We start from the raw sequence: 12299 nt of genomic DNA, 5'->3' as shown, positions 1-12299 counted from the left end.
TGAAACATTATATTGAATTTGTTGAAGTTAAAAAACGTGAGCTATCATGCACATATAAATGTGGATACAATACATATACAAAAAATTAAAAACCATGTCATCAGAGTCATAAGATAGAAATACAACCCATAAAGGGAAAACCAAAGCCTGTATGGGATAGATGGTAGGTCTCAGATGGAGATCGGTCAATGTAGGTCCCCAGCAAGCCGACGCGTTTCGCTCATGGCTTCCTCAGGGCCAGACAGACCATGACAGACCGGTATTTCCTTTTTGTAATGACTCGGAGGATAAGAGGATTACAGCAGGACATAAAATCCAAGGCACATCTGTGGTTCAGAGATCGTGTAATGACAGTCAGATTTCTCGTTAACTCAGATATATGTATATATATCCAGTCTCCTATATGTTATCGGGAGGTCGCTTTTCATATTATACAGGGTAACATCCCATTGAGGCCAAATGGTGAAGGGAAACGCAGCCTTATCCCAAATGTCCAGGAGATCCCGTAGTAGATGTACTGCTGGCAGCAACCAGATTCCAACTTCCTCCTCCCTTAGAATAATTCTAAGGGGACAATTAATGAAAGGAGTATGTCCCGGACCGGGATTCCACACGTAGTAGCCTATCTGTAAATAAACTTCGGCTTCAGGCAGGTAGCAACATGCCGACAAGGTCTCCTATCTCAGAGGGACGAGGGTACTACAGTGTACCTGGCCGTTAGTAGACCTTCATGATGATATCTATGGATAAGCCTGCCTGTTAAGGATACAATTTAAGGAGGAGGAAGGGCATGAGGACATGAGGTTTAGGCTGAAGGTCGGCTTTAATAATATTTTTTATAAAATGTATTTTTTTAAATGAATAAGAAATGTAAAAAAAAAAAATAATGATAATTGAACGACATACGCACACGTAAAGGTTTCTACTTATCTTTGAGCTATAATGATTAGCCAGTATATTATCTGTTTACAGAGATCAGAGTCTTCTATGAATCATAAGATCTCATCAATGAGGATGGAGGAGGATCTGAGTCACATGGCTGAGAAGATACTAAACCTAACCTTGGAGATCATCTCCCTTCTGACCGGAGAGGTGAGGAGGATTCTGGGAGATCACATGACATCACTCTTATCTCTAATAATAAAACACAGACCTGACCGGAGAGGTGAGGAGGATTCTGGGAGGTCACATGACATTGTTGCTCTTTCATTACAGAGTTTTCCTCTTGTGAAGTCTGGTGACCATTTAACCATCACAGTTCCTTCACCTCAATCCCTAAATCTCAAGAGGAATAATGAGAAGAAGATTCTAGAAGTTACCAACAAGATCACTGAGCTGCTGACAGGAGAGGTGAGCGGTGCTGGGAATTCTGGGACATTATCCAGTAACAGACAAGGGATGTGTCTGGATGGTGACTGTATCATTGTGTGTGTCAGGTTCCTATAAGGTGTCAGGATGTCACTGTCTATTTCTCCATGGAAGAGTGGGAGTATTTAGAAGGACACAAGGATCTCTACAAGGACGTCATGATGGAGAATCAGCCGCCCCTCACATCACCGGGTAAGAGGAGACTTTATTGTAAAGGAGAGAGCAGTACGGAGGATCCACCTAGATCCCCCATCATCTGATAAACACATAGAAACAATGTATTCAGTCAGTGTGTGTGTTTCCTACAGATGGATCCAGTAATGGGAACCCACCAGAGAGATGTCCCCGTCCTCTGTATTCCCGGGATTCCATACAGGAAGATCACACCATCCCTCACCATCATCAGGTAGGTGGACTTGGTGTACAGAAGTGATTCTGAACTTTGTGAGGTGACTTTTATACTGTATCTGCCTGGAATTCAACTTTTTAATAGATTTTTTTATTATTTTGGGGTTTAGGGTGAAGAACAGATTGATATAAAAGTTGAGGTTGAAGAGGAAGAAGTAGAGACGTATGTGGGGGGTGATCAGCCGTCCATGGAGGAGGTTGGAATGATTATGAAGAGTGATCAGGATGAAATTTCTCCACCCATCAACACAAGTAAGTATAAGCACTTTGGAAGAAACAGATCACAGTCTAATTTTTCTACTCAATATAAGGATTGTAGTGCAGGGAAGAATGTTCGATAATTAGCAGATATTCACATCGCCTGATTCCAGATACGCACGGTAGGGGCGATTTAATAAAACTGGCCACTGCCATCTGGCATACGGCCGGCTCTAGGCCCGAGTTACAGCGGTCCTATTTGGCCGACAGCCCCCCCACTTTGGCGGAGAGGGGTCCTGTCAGGAGATGGCGCCCACCTGTGGTCCTGGTATGGTGAGTAAATGTTCCCCCCTCTTCCCCTGGCGGATTTTGGGGTGGACGTGGGCCCCTCCCTGGGACGGTCAGACCCTCACAATCCAGGGTTCCCCTCTGTCCTATCACACACCCCCATCTTCTACCTTCCCCCCCCACCCTCACGCTCGGGTTATTGGGCCTTCTCCCGGGGGCTGGAACCGCGCTCCAGGCCGGAGTGGAGGCGGGGGGGGGGGAGCGGACGAACTATAGTGCGGGGGGGGGGGTCTCTGTCTGCACCTCCAGGGTTTACCTGCCAATCTATCCTGTTGTGGAGCCTTTTCTTTGTAACCTCATGTGCTGAGGAGTTCAGTGGTCATCTTGGTACACCCTACATGGCCATTTTGCAGTGTTTTTTCTGATAGGAATTTGAATGGGAGTTCCTGGAGGCGCTTTTCTGTGGGTGGAGCCCCTCCCTACACCCTGGGCGGTATCTCAGATCCCTTCCTTTTTGGATCAAGCTTGCTGCTGACACGTGCTGACATTCTGGGCCTTCTGCTGCATCTTGGTACAGTGAGTCTGGGGGGTCTCTTTCTTTCTGCTGGGGATCTCCAGCACTCTTGCCTGTCCTCCGGGGGGCACTATAGTGCAGTGGGAATTTAAAAAAAAATTTCTGTCATTTTTTTCCAGCTTTTGCTGACCGGTTCCCCTGGTGCAACATGGACCCTACAGATCATGTGTCCCCACCTGACCCCCTCGGGGAGGCCGCAGGGCCCTCCGGATCCCAGCTGTCTACCGAATTTTGGCGGTCCTGGAAGCGTTTGTGTCCCGGGTGGAGGTGGTCTTCCAAGGGCGAGTTGCTAAGAAACGCCCTCCGCCTACCCCTGCCTCACCTGATGTCTCAGGTGCTGAGTCTGACTCAGCCACTGCAGGCGTGGGTCTCCCTGCCGGGTCCACTACCTCGTACCCTGTCTCCTCTGACAGTGAGGATGACATTTCTACCTCCACTGCCGCGCAAGATAAGGCGCTGGTGGAAGCACTGGGTTGTATCTGTGCATGAGACCCTGAAATTGGAGGACGCAGCTGCGACTGGGGTGCAGGTTACGTTTTGTTCCAGCTCTCTCCGCTGTTCACATTCCAGGAGTGGAAAATTGGCAGGCGGATACCCTCAGTCGACAGGCCTTGAATGCGGGGGAATGGTCTCTCCATCCAGAGGTGTTCCAGCAGTAGTGCCTTCATTGGGGCACTCCAGATGTAGATCTGTTGGCGTCTCGGGTCAGCAGAAAAGTACAGAGGTTTGTGGCCCGCTCCTGGGACCCTCTGGCGACGCTGCAGATGCGCTGGTGGCCCCATGGGGTCAGTATTAGCTGATGTATGCCTTTCCCCCTCACAAGTTGCTGCCAAGACTTCTTCGCAGGATCGAGGCGGAAGGGATTCCGGTCCTTCTTGTGGCTCCGGACTGGCCCTACCAAGCTTGGTACGCTGACCTTGTCAGGCTAGTCGCAGACGCTCCTTGGAAACTTGCTCTCAGGGAGGATTTACTGTCTCAAGAGCCAATCTTCCATCCTGCTTTACGGTCGCTGGCTTTGATGGCTTGGCTGTTGAAAGCCAGGTGCTGAAGGACAGGGGATTGTCTGCTTCAGTGATTCCCACTCTGCTGAAAGCGAGAAAAGCGACTTCTAGGAAGATTTATCATCGTACGTGGAAGTCGTATATTGCGTGGTGTGAGTCTCAATGGTCTGAATACAAATGCATGGCACACTTTACACAGATTTATTGGTAAAAAATGTTGAAAACCATTTCTCATTTTCCCTCCACTTCACAATTATGTGCCACTTTGTGTCGGTCTATCACATAAAATCCCAATAAAATACATTTATGTTTTTGGTTGTAACATGACAAAATGTGGGAAATTTCAAGGGGTATGAATACTTTTTAAAGGATACAGCCTCATCAGCGCACATCAATGAAGAAGAAAAATTACATATTTGCAAAATTATATAACAGAAAGGAAGAAAAATTTTTTTTCTCTTTTGTTCATTGACGGACACAGCTCCAGATCTTCTTGGCCCTTGGGTTTATGCTGCCCCCTACAGGAGTAGGACACTAGGCAGGAAAATAATTGGACTATGCCTATAGGGCAGTCCCAGGGTGTATACTCCCACTTCCTGCTAAAGGTCTTCAGTTTTTTACTACCTGGTCAGGAGTAAGGACCTAGTTCCTTGCTGGGATCTCTGGTCCTGGCATTTTTTCCTTTTTAAACTGAATTTTTTGTTCTTTTATTATTTTCTGTTCCTGTGAGAACTACAATCAAATGCCAGACTGGGCGACGGACTGGATATCCTAGATCCTTACAGTCTTCCCAGTCTGGCCAGCGAGCGCGACCCGACCTTAGCTCTGTGCTAGGTTGGCTGTGACATAGCCCCACTGGGTGGGGGCTGGCCAGCGAGTTAAACACTTCGCAAGAACACATAGCCCTGTTCAAGGACTTAGTTGCAGCGTGCCTCTGACCCGCAGCATCCCCATTCCAAGATGGTGAGATGGCCTGCCTGAAGCAGTGCCTGCCTGGTCTCAAGGTGTGGTGAGTAATGTTCCCCCTCCCTTCTGGTTGTTTTTCGGGGTGGATGTGGGCCCCTCCCTGGGTTGGTCGGACCCCCGAGTGCCCTTCCTTCCCTCATGTCACTCCCCCTCACTATCAGGATCCCTCTGCAGACCACCCCCCCCATCACCCGTGCCTAGCTCCACCCCCCTGTGGTGGTCATGCCTGGTTTTTCTGTTTGGGGGTGTGGAGCGGGTGCTGGGGGGGGGGATATGTTTTTCAAAATGGTGGCTGATTCACTTCCTGTAGAAATCCTACCCAGAATGCTCTGGTTCCTAACAACTTTATTTAATACATTCTGAGAGTTTACAACATGTAATTATTGCAGAACTGAAGCTATACCGAAAAAGAACAGTAGGTGGTGCCTGCGCTCTGCATAAAACTTGCTTGTGTGAATCAAGAAAACCCAACATGTTTTTTTAAACAACATTAACACAAGTAATCTCAATAGAAGTCTGGTGGACAGAACAGGTAGTGCCTCTTGGGCTTTCCGTCATCAGGCGTCAGAAGTGCAGGTTTGCAAGGCGGCCACCTGGTCGTCCGTGCACACTTTCACAAAATTTTATAAGGTGGATGTGTTGGCATCTTCGGATGCTTCTTTTGGCCGCCAGGTTTTGCAGGCCGCTGTTGGAGGAGGATTGGTCTTCTTTGAGGGTGTTTTTTTTCAGGTGATCTCCAGTTGTTCCTGGTTAAGCTCCTGTTTTACCTGGTTGGCTATGTTTAGCCCTTGGGGAGTGTATTTTCGTGCTGTGTTCTTCCCACCCCTCATGTTGACACTGCTTTGGGACTTCCAAAGGGTCAAGAAGATCTGGAGCTGTGTCCACCAGTGAACGAAAGAGAGAACTGGATTTATGTCTTACCGTAAAATCATTTTCTCTTATTTTCTTATTATTTATTCTTATTTATTGATGGACACAGCACCCGCCCCTCTATTGAGTTGGGTTTTTTGTTCTTCTGACACTGATTGTTACAAAACTGAAGACCTATAGCAGGAAGTGGGAGTATATCCCCTGGGACTGCCCTATAGGCGTAGTCAATTGTTTTCCGCCTAGTGTCCTACTCCTGTAGGGGGCAGCATAAACCCAAGGGTCAAGAAGATCTGGAGCTGTGTCCGTCAATGAACATCAGAGAAAGGGATTTTACGGTAAGACAAAAATCCATTTTTTTTTTAAAATGTTTGGTCTTTTAAAATAAATAAAAAAAAAAAATGCACCATATACAGACTCCAGTCAGAACATTTTTATGATCAGTTTTGGAGTGAGAACAGGAGCCCAGCTTTGAGATCGGCATTTCCACTTATTCCATTGACGGGGAGGAGGAGCCAAAACTCCAGTTATTTGTGACCAACTGCCATTTTTTAAATTTTCTTTTCAACAGATGGATGTGATGTCGGGAATTCCTCGGAGAGACATTTTCTATTATCTGCTGATTGTAAGTCAGAAGATAATGTCATCACACAGGATCCTCCAGGAGGAAATCCAAATACACAAAATATCCATCACAGACCTTCCTGTCCGGAGACATCAATGGATCCCTCTGATCAGGGGGAATCTTCTCACCAATCACATACTATGATTGCAAATATCAATTTAGGCTCTCACACTGCAGATAGATCAACAGATCCTTCTAATCCCAAGGAATCTTCCTTACCCCATGAAGGAGTTCACCGAGGCAAGAATCTATTTTCATGTTCAGAATGCGGGAAATCTTTCACTCGGAAAAGATACCTTACTGACCATCTAAGAATTCACACTGGTGAGCGTCCTTTTTCATGTTCAGAGTGTGGGAAATCTTTCACTAATCAAAGTGCCCTTGTTAAACACCTGAGAGTTCACACAGGTGAGCGTCCCTATTCGTGTTCAGAGTGCGGGAAATCTTTCCCTTATCAAGCTTCTCTTCTTCACCACCAGAAATCTCACACGGGTGACCGTCCCTATTCATGTTCAGAGTGTGGGAAATCCTTCACTTGTAAAGGAAGCCTTGTTAAACACCAGAGAATTCACACAGGTGAGCGTCTCTATTCGTGTTCAGAGTGCTGGAAATCTTTCGCTCAAAAAAAAGACCTTGTTAGACACCAGAGAGTTCATACAGGTGAGCGTCCTTATTCATGTTCAGAGTGCGGGAAATCTTTCACACAGAAAGGAACCCTAGTGAAACACCAGAGAAGTCACACAAGTGAGCAACCTTCTTCATTTTCAGAGTGCGGGAAATCGTTCCCTGAGAAAGATAACCTTAATGAACTTTAGAGAAAGTACAAGGATGTGCATTCCCATTCATGTTCTGAGTGCAGGAAATTCTTCACTCTAAAAGGAGACCTTGTTAGACACCAGAGAATTCACACGGGTGAGCGTCCTTATTCATGTTCAGAGTGCGGGAAATCCTTCACTCTAAATGGAGACCTTGGTAAACACATGAGAACCCACACGGGTGAGCGTCCTTATTCGTGTACTGAGTGCGGGAAATCTTTCGCTCAGAAAGGAAACCTTGTTAGACACGTTTGCACAGCGTCCTCAATGCATTCAGACTGCAAGAAATAATACTTCCGATTGGACATTAGAGGGAAAGCCCCTGCTGATTATTTTGACCAGTGGTCTCCAAACTGCGGACCTGGGGCCGGATGCAGGCCTTTGCTCGCTTTTATCTGACCCATGCAGCAATATTTTATCCTCTGACACCAACGATGGGACATAATTCCTCCCACTGACACCAACGATGAGGCACAGCTCCTGCCAGTGACACCAATGGTGGGGCACTATTCCTCCCACTGACAGTAACAAAGGGGTACTATTCCTCCCACTGACACCAATGATGGGGCACTATTCCTCCCACTGACACCAATGATGGGGCACTATTCCTCCCACTGACACCAATGATGGGGCACTATTCCTCCCACTGATACCAATGATGGGGCACTATTCCTTCCACTGACACCAATGATGGGGCACTATTCCTCCCACTGATACCAATGATGGGCACTATTCCTCCCACTGATACCAATGATGGGCACTATTCCTCCCACTGATACCAATGATGGGGCACTATTCCTCCCACTGATACCAATGATGAGGCATTATTCCTCCCACTGACACCAACAAAGGGACACAATTCCTCCCAATGACACCAATGATGGGGCACTATTCCTCCCACTGACACCAATGATGGGGCACTATTCCTCCCACTGACACCAATGATGGGGCACTATTCCTCCCACTGATACCAATGATGGGGCACTATTCCTTCCACTGACACCAATGATGGGGCACTATTCCTCCCACTGATACCAATGATGGGCACTATTCCTCCCACTGATACCAATGATGAGGCACTATTCCTCCCACTGATACCAATGATGGGGCACTATTCCTCCCACTGATACCAATGATGGGGCACTATTCCTCCCACTGATACCAATGATGAGGCATTATTCCTCCCACTGACACCAACAAAGGGACACAATTCCTCCCAATGACACCAATGATGGGGCACTATTCCTCCCACTGACACCAATGATGGGGCCCTATTCCTCCCAATGATGGGGCTGAGCTCCTCCCACTGACACCAATGATGGGGCACTATTCCTCCCACTGACACCAATGATGGGGCACTATTCCTCCCACTGACACCAATGATGGGGCACTATTCCTCCCACTGACACCAATGATGGGGCACTATTCCTCCCAATGACACCAGCGAAGGGGCACAATTCCTTCCAATGAAACCAGCGATGGGGCACAGCTCCTGCCAGTGACACAAATGTTGGGGCACTATTCCTCTCAATGACACCAACGAAGGGGCACAATTCCTCCCAATGAGAACAATGATGGGGCACAGCTCCTCCCACTGACACCAGTGATGGGGCACAGCTCCTGCCAGTGACACTAATGATGGGGCACAGCTCCTGCCAGTGACACCAATGATGGGGCACAGCTGCTGCCAGTGACACCAAAGATGGGACTTTGTTTACTCCCACTGGTGCCGGGACATTTTCTATTTCCAGTGGCCACAGTCTGGGCCCCCCTAACGTCTGAAGGGCAGTAAACTGTCCTTTTGTTTAGAAAGTTTGGAGACCCATGCTTTTGACAAATGTACAATGGTTTTTACTGGTGCTCACTTTAAAACCATATAAATAGAAAAGTCACCATTGAAATCTCTGCTCTGTGCCATTTTGCCAGACAGCTTGTTCTGCATGTGGAGAAAAATACTGTAGCGGGGTTAAACATGCCTAAAGACACTGTTTGATATGTGGGAAGGAACTAGGCTCCCTCTAGTGGTAGCTGCATGGAATTTCCCGGGCTGTGACTTCCTTTTCACAAGATGAAGAAACTACATCTCCCAGGCTGCTTTGCAAGATCCAGGGTGCACGGCTGCACCGCACGGCACTATGGGGGAAGTTATTTAAAGGAAGAGGGAAGCGCGCGAAGGGGGCGCCTTTCTGCGCTGGACTCTGAGGAACCAGCGAGCGAGAGTGAAGGACTGACACTGGATATTGGGCCAGAGCCTCTTAGCCTGGAGGGACGACGTGGAACCGTCCCATCTTAAGCACGAGGCACATTCCTGGAGGTCATACTGCTGTTTGCAGAGACGGGAGGTCATCCGCCAGAAGGACCTCGCGCGGCTGGCATATAGCCACAGGACTGAGACCGCAGTGGAAGCGCGCGAAGGAGAAAACTTCTGTTGGTGAGAGGGCACCTGCCCAATAACTGACTTTATCTGCCGAAGAGATAGTTTGATCTACAGATAGCGGTAGCGCAACAGGAGGTGATAAAACCCCGGGGTTTATCAGCATACTTTCTCAGGAGACTCATAGACAAACAGTAAGGTCTGTAAAGGAGTCGCCAGAGGTTTATCTCTCTCGCAGAAGTTATTGCTCAGCTACGCAGACACCCTGCGGTGACAACTAACAGCTCGTTGTTTCTCTCTCTCTGATCTTTATTCCTAATCTGGATTACAAATGAGCTCTATTCAATAACCTTGCTAGCGAAGATCAACAAGAAAGAAGAGAACTCTGGGGGGGGGACTCAGATAGGCCTACCTACCTGGTACTGTGTCTAGCCTTAATGCAGGAGGAGTGTGGGGGTATTCTTTTATCTTTTTAAAGCTGTTTTAAATAACCTTTTATGGGCTTGTATTGTATTGTATTGTATCTCTTCTACTCAATTTGATATATAGTAAACTAAGTTTGGTTAATTACAATCCTGTGTGCTGTTCTATTGTGTCACCCAGAAGGACTACCATTCAAGAAGGTAACAAGGTATTGTTGCATATTGAAGTATTGTATTCCAATCTGTGTATCCATTTGATAGTCTAGTCCTATTCTGGGTCAGTTGTGCCTGAGGAGGGATCGAGCCAATTTGATTGGGTTGTTAGGCAGGGTGTAGACCCAATAATATAATCAGCAGCTCCTGCGGGGGTGGTGCTACACGTGGGGGCTCGTCCGGGATTTCTACAGTCCTGTAACACAACCCTCTCAGCCCCAGAATCCCCTCCCACGCAGAAATGGATCCTGTCGCTGCTGCTGAGTGGTGCAAGGAAGAGAATGTCATAGTGGAAAATGGCCTGGTAGTTGAAATCAAGGGAGAAGCCTGGACTGAAGAAAAGCTCCTCCCTGTTTTAAGGGCACTATCCACAGACAGGAAATTCTGGGTGATTGACATAAAAACTGACACCACTGCCCCACACACGTATGCACTGTGTGAGTGGAGGAAAGGGGTCCCTGATTATTTCAATGGAAACAGTGTAAAAACTATTGACCAAACAGAACTTTTCCTGATACATCCAGGAGTTCCTACTGCGGGTCCCTCATCCACCACCCCTGGGGTATCCAGCCAAGAAAAAGGTGCCCAAGAAGGGCATCCTGAGTCATCACCTTTGTCGACTTTTAGCTCAGAACTGTGTGCTGTTCTTGGGGAGATTGTGGCAAAATGTAGCAGGGACTCCTCGAGCTATCTGATGACTGGATATAGGAAGCTCCGGACATTCTCTGGGAAACAGCCTGTGCCTTCAGCAGAAGATGGGTTCGAAGAGTGGCTAGATACCGCCACTCAGGCTTTGGAGGAATGGGAGGTACCAGAACAGCACAAGAAGCAGAGGATCACAGAGAGTTTAAGGGGACCTGCATTAGAGGCTGTACGTAATCTAAAGCTTAGCAAGAAGAACTGCACTGCACAGGATTATTTGGACATTCTGCAAGATGTGTTTGGTCGGACGGAGAACGCGGCTGAACTTCTCTACCAGTTGGACCACTGTTATCAAGAAGAGGGGGAGAAGTTGTCCGAATTCATTAAACGTCTGGATAGGATTATCCACCAGATTCTGTTAAAGAAAGGAATAGACCCCCGGAAAATAGATGAGACTCGTGCACGACAGGTTCTGAAAGGGGCTCAACCTTTAGATCCCATTGCCATACTGTTACGAACTCGTCGAGATGGCGGCATTCTAGAATACCCCGACCTGATTCGAATGGTCAGAGAGGAAGAGGTCATGTTGGACAACAAGAAGAAAAGTCGGCAGTTTGACTCAACTGCCCGGGTTGGAGTGATAAGTGTGGAAGAGGGTGACTCTCAAGTTGAACTCCTAAAGACCCAAGTGTCTCAGTTGATAGAAATGGTGTCCATCCTGACTGGTCAGGTATCCACTCTACCCAAGGGGAGTATATCGGAGAGGCCAGATGAACCTGTTAGTCTCAGCATAGATCCAGAGCCACGGCCTGCAAGATTGTTAACTTGTTTCAACTGCGGGGGAGTTGGGCATGTTAGAAGGGTATGTCCCAGCTCAGGAAAGGTTGCCACGAAAGCTCGCGAGCCAGCGGGAAACTTCAGAGGACACCGGTGAAGGAGTCAACCGGGTGTCCGCCAGTTTTAAGGGACTCCAGGAGTGGTGCAGGATCAGGGAAACCGAGTCAGGGGGTCAGGCCCAAATACAACATCCCCAGTTCTAGACTCCGGGTTACTGAGGGAAGGAAAATCAATGCGCACCGGGTTCAGCGGGGGCCCAGATCAAGGAAGAAAAAGGAGAAGAGGGCCAGGGTACAGAGAACTGAATCAGACAACAAGGCTACATCAAGAGAATTCCCAACTAACTTGGTCGGGCCCTCCCCAGTGGTCTCGGTTCAGGTGGAAGGAATTTACACAAGAGCCCTCCTTGACACAGGGGCCCAGGTGACTCTTTTGTATAGAGACTTCTATGATAAATATCTTACCCATCTACCTTTGCAGAAGTTGGAAGATCTGGAGATATGGGGTATTGGGACCCAAAGTTTTCCCTATGACGGGTATCTGCCAATCAAGTTGACCTTTGATCCATCAGTGGCTGGTGAAGCGGAAACCTTCGACACCTTAGCGGTGGTCTGTCCTCGTCCACCAGGGGCCAACAAAAGCTCTCTCATCGTAGGAACAAACACTGACCTGGTAAGGCGCCTTCTGATACAACTGGTCCA

The 12299-nt window shown here is 47.9% G+C and overlaps 1 protein-coding gene across 1 annotated transcript in view; it reads left to right on the top strand.

The window, feature by feature from the left end:
* The window catches only part of LOC309564405 (uncharacterized protein), a 338567-nt gene that overhangs the window by 122642 nt on the left and 203626 nt on the right, over positions 1 to 12299 (top strand). The window contains 2 exon segments of the mRNA XM_082269033.1: positions 973 to 1092; positions 1216 to 1350. Coding sequence (XP_082125159.1) covers positions 973 to 1092; positions 1216 to 1350 — 255 coding nt within the window.

Source organism: Pelophylax lessonae (assembly GCF_965119305.1).
Source record: "Pelophylax lessonae genome assembly, chromosome: 9".
NCBI classification, from domain to species: domain Eukaryota; kingdom Metazoa; phylum Chordata; class Amphibia; order Anura; family Ranidae; genus Pelophylax; species Pelophylax lessonae.
Note: the sequence above shows the minus strand (reverse complement) of the source record. Positions and strands in the feature narration are given on the sequence as shown.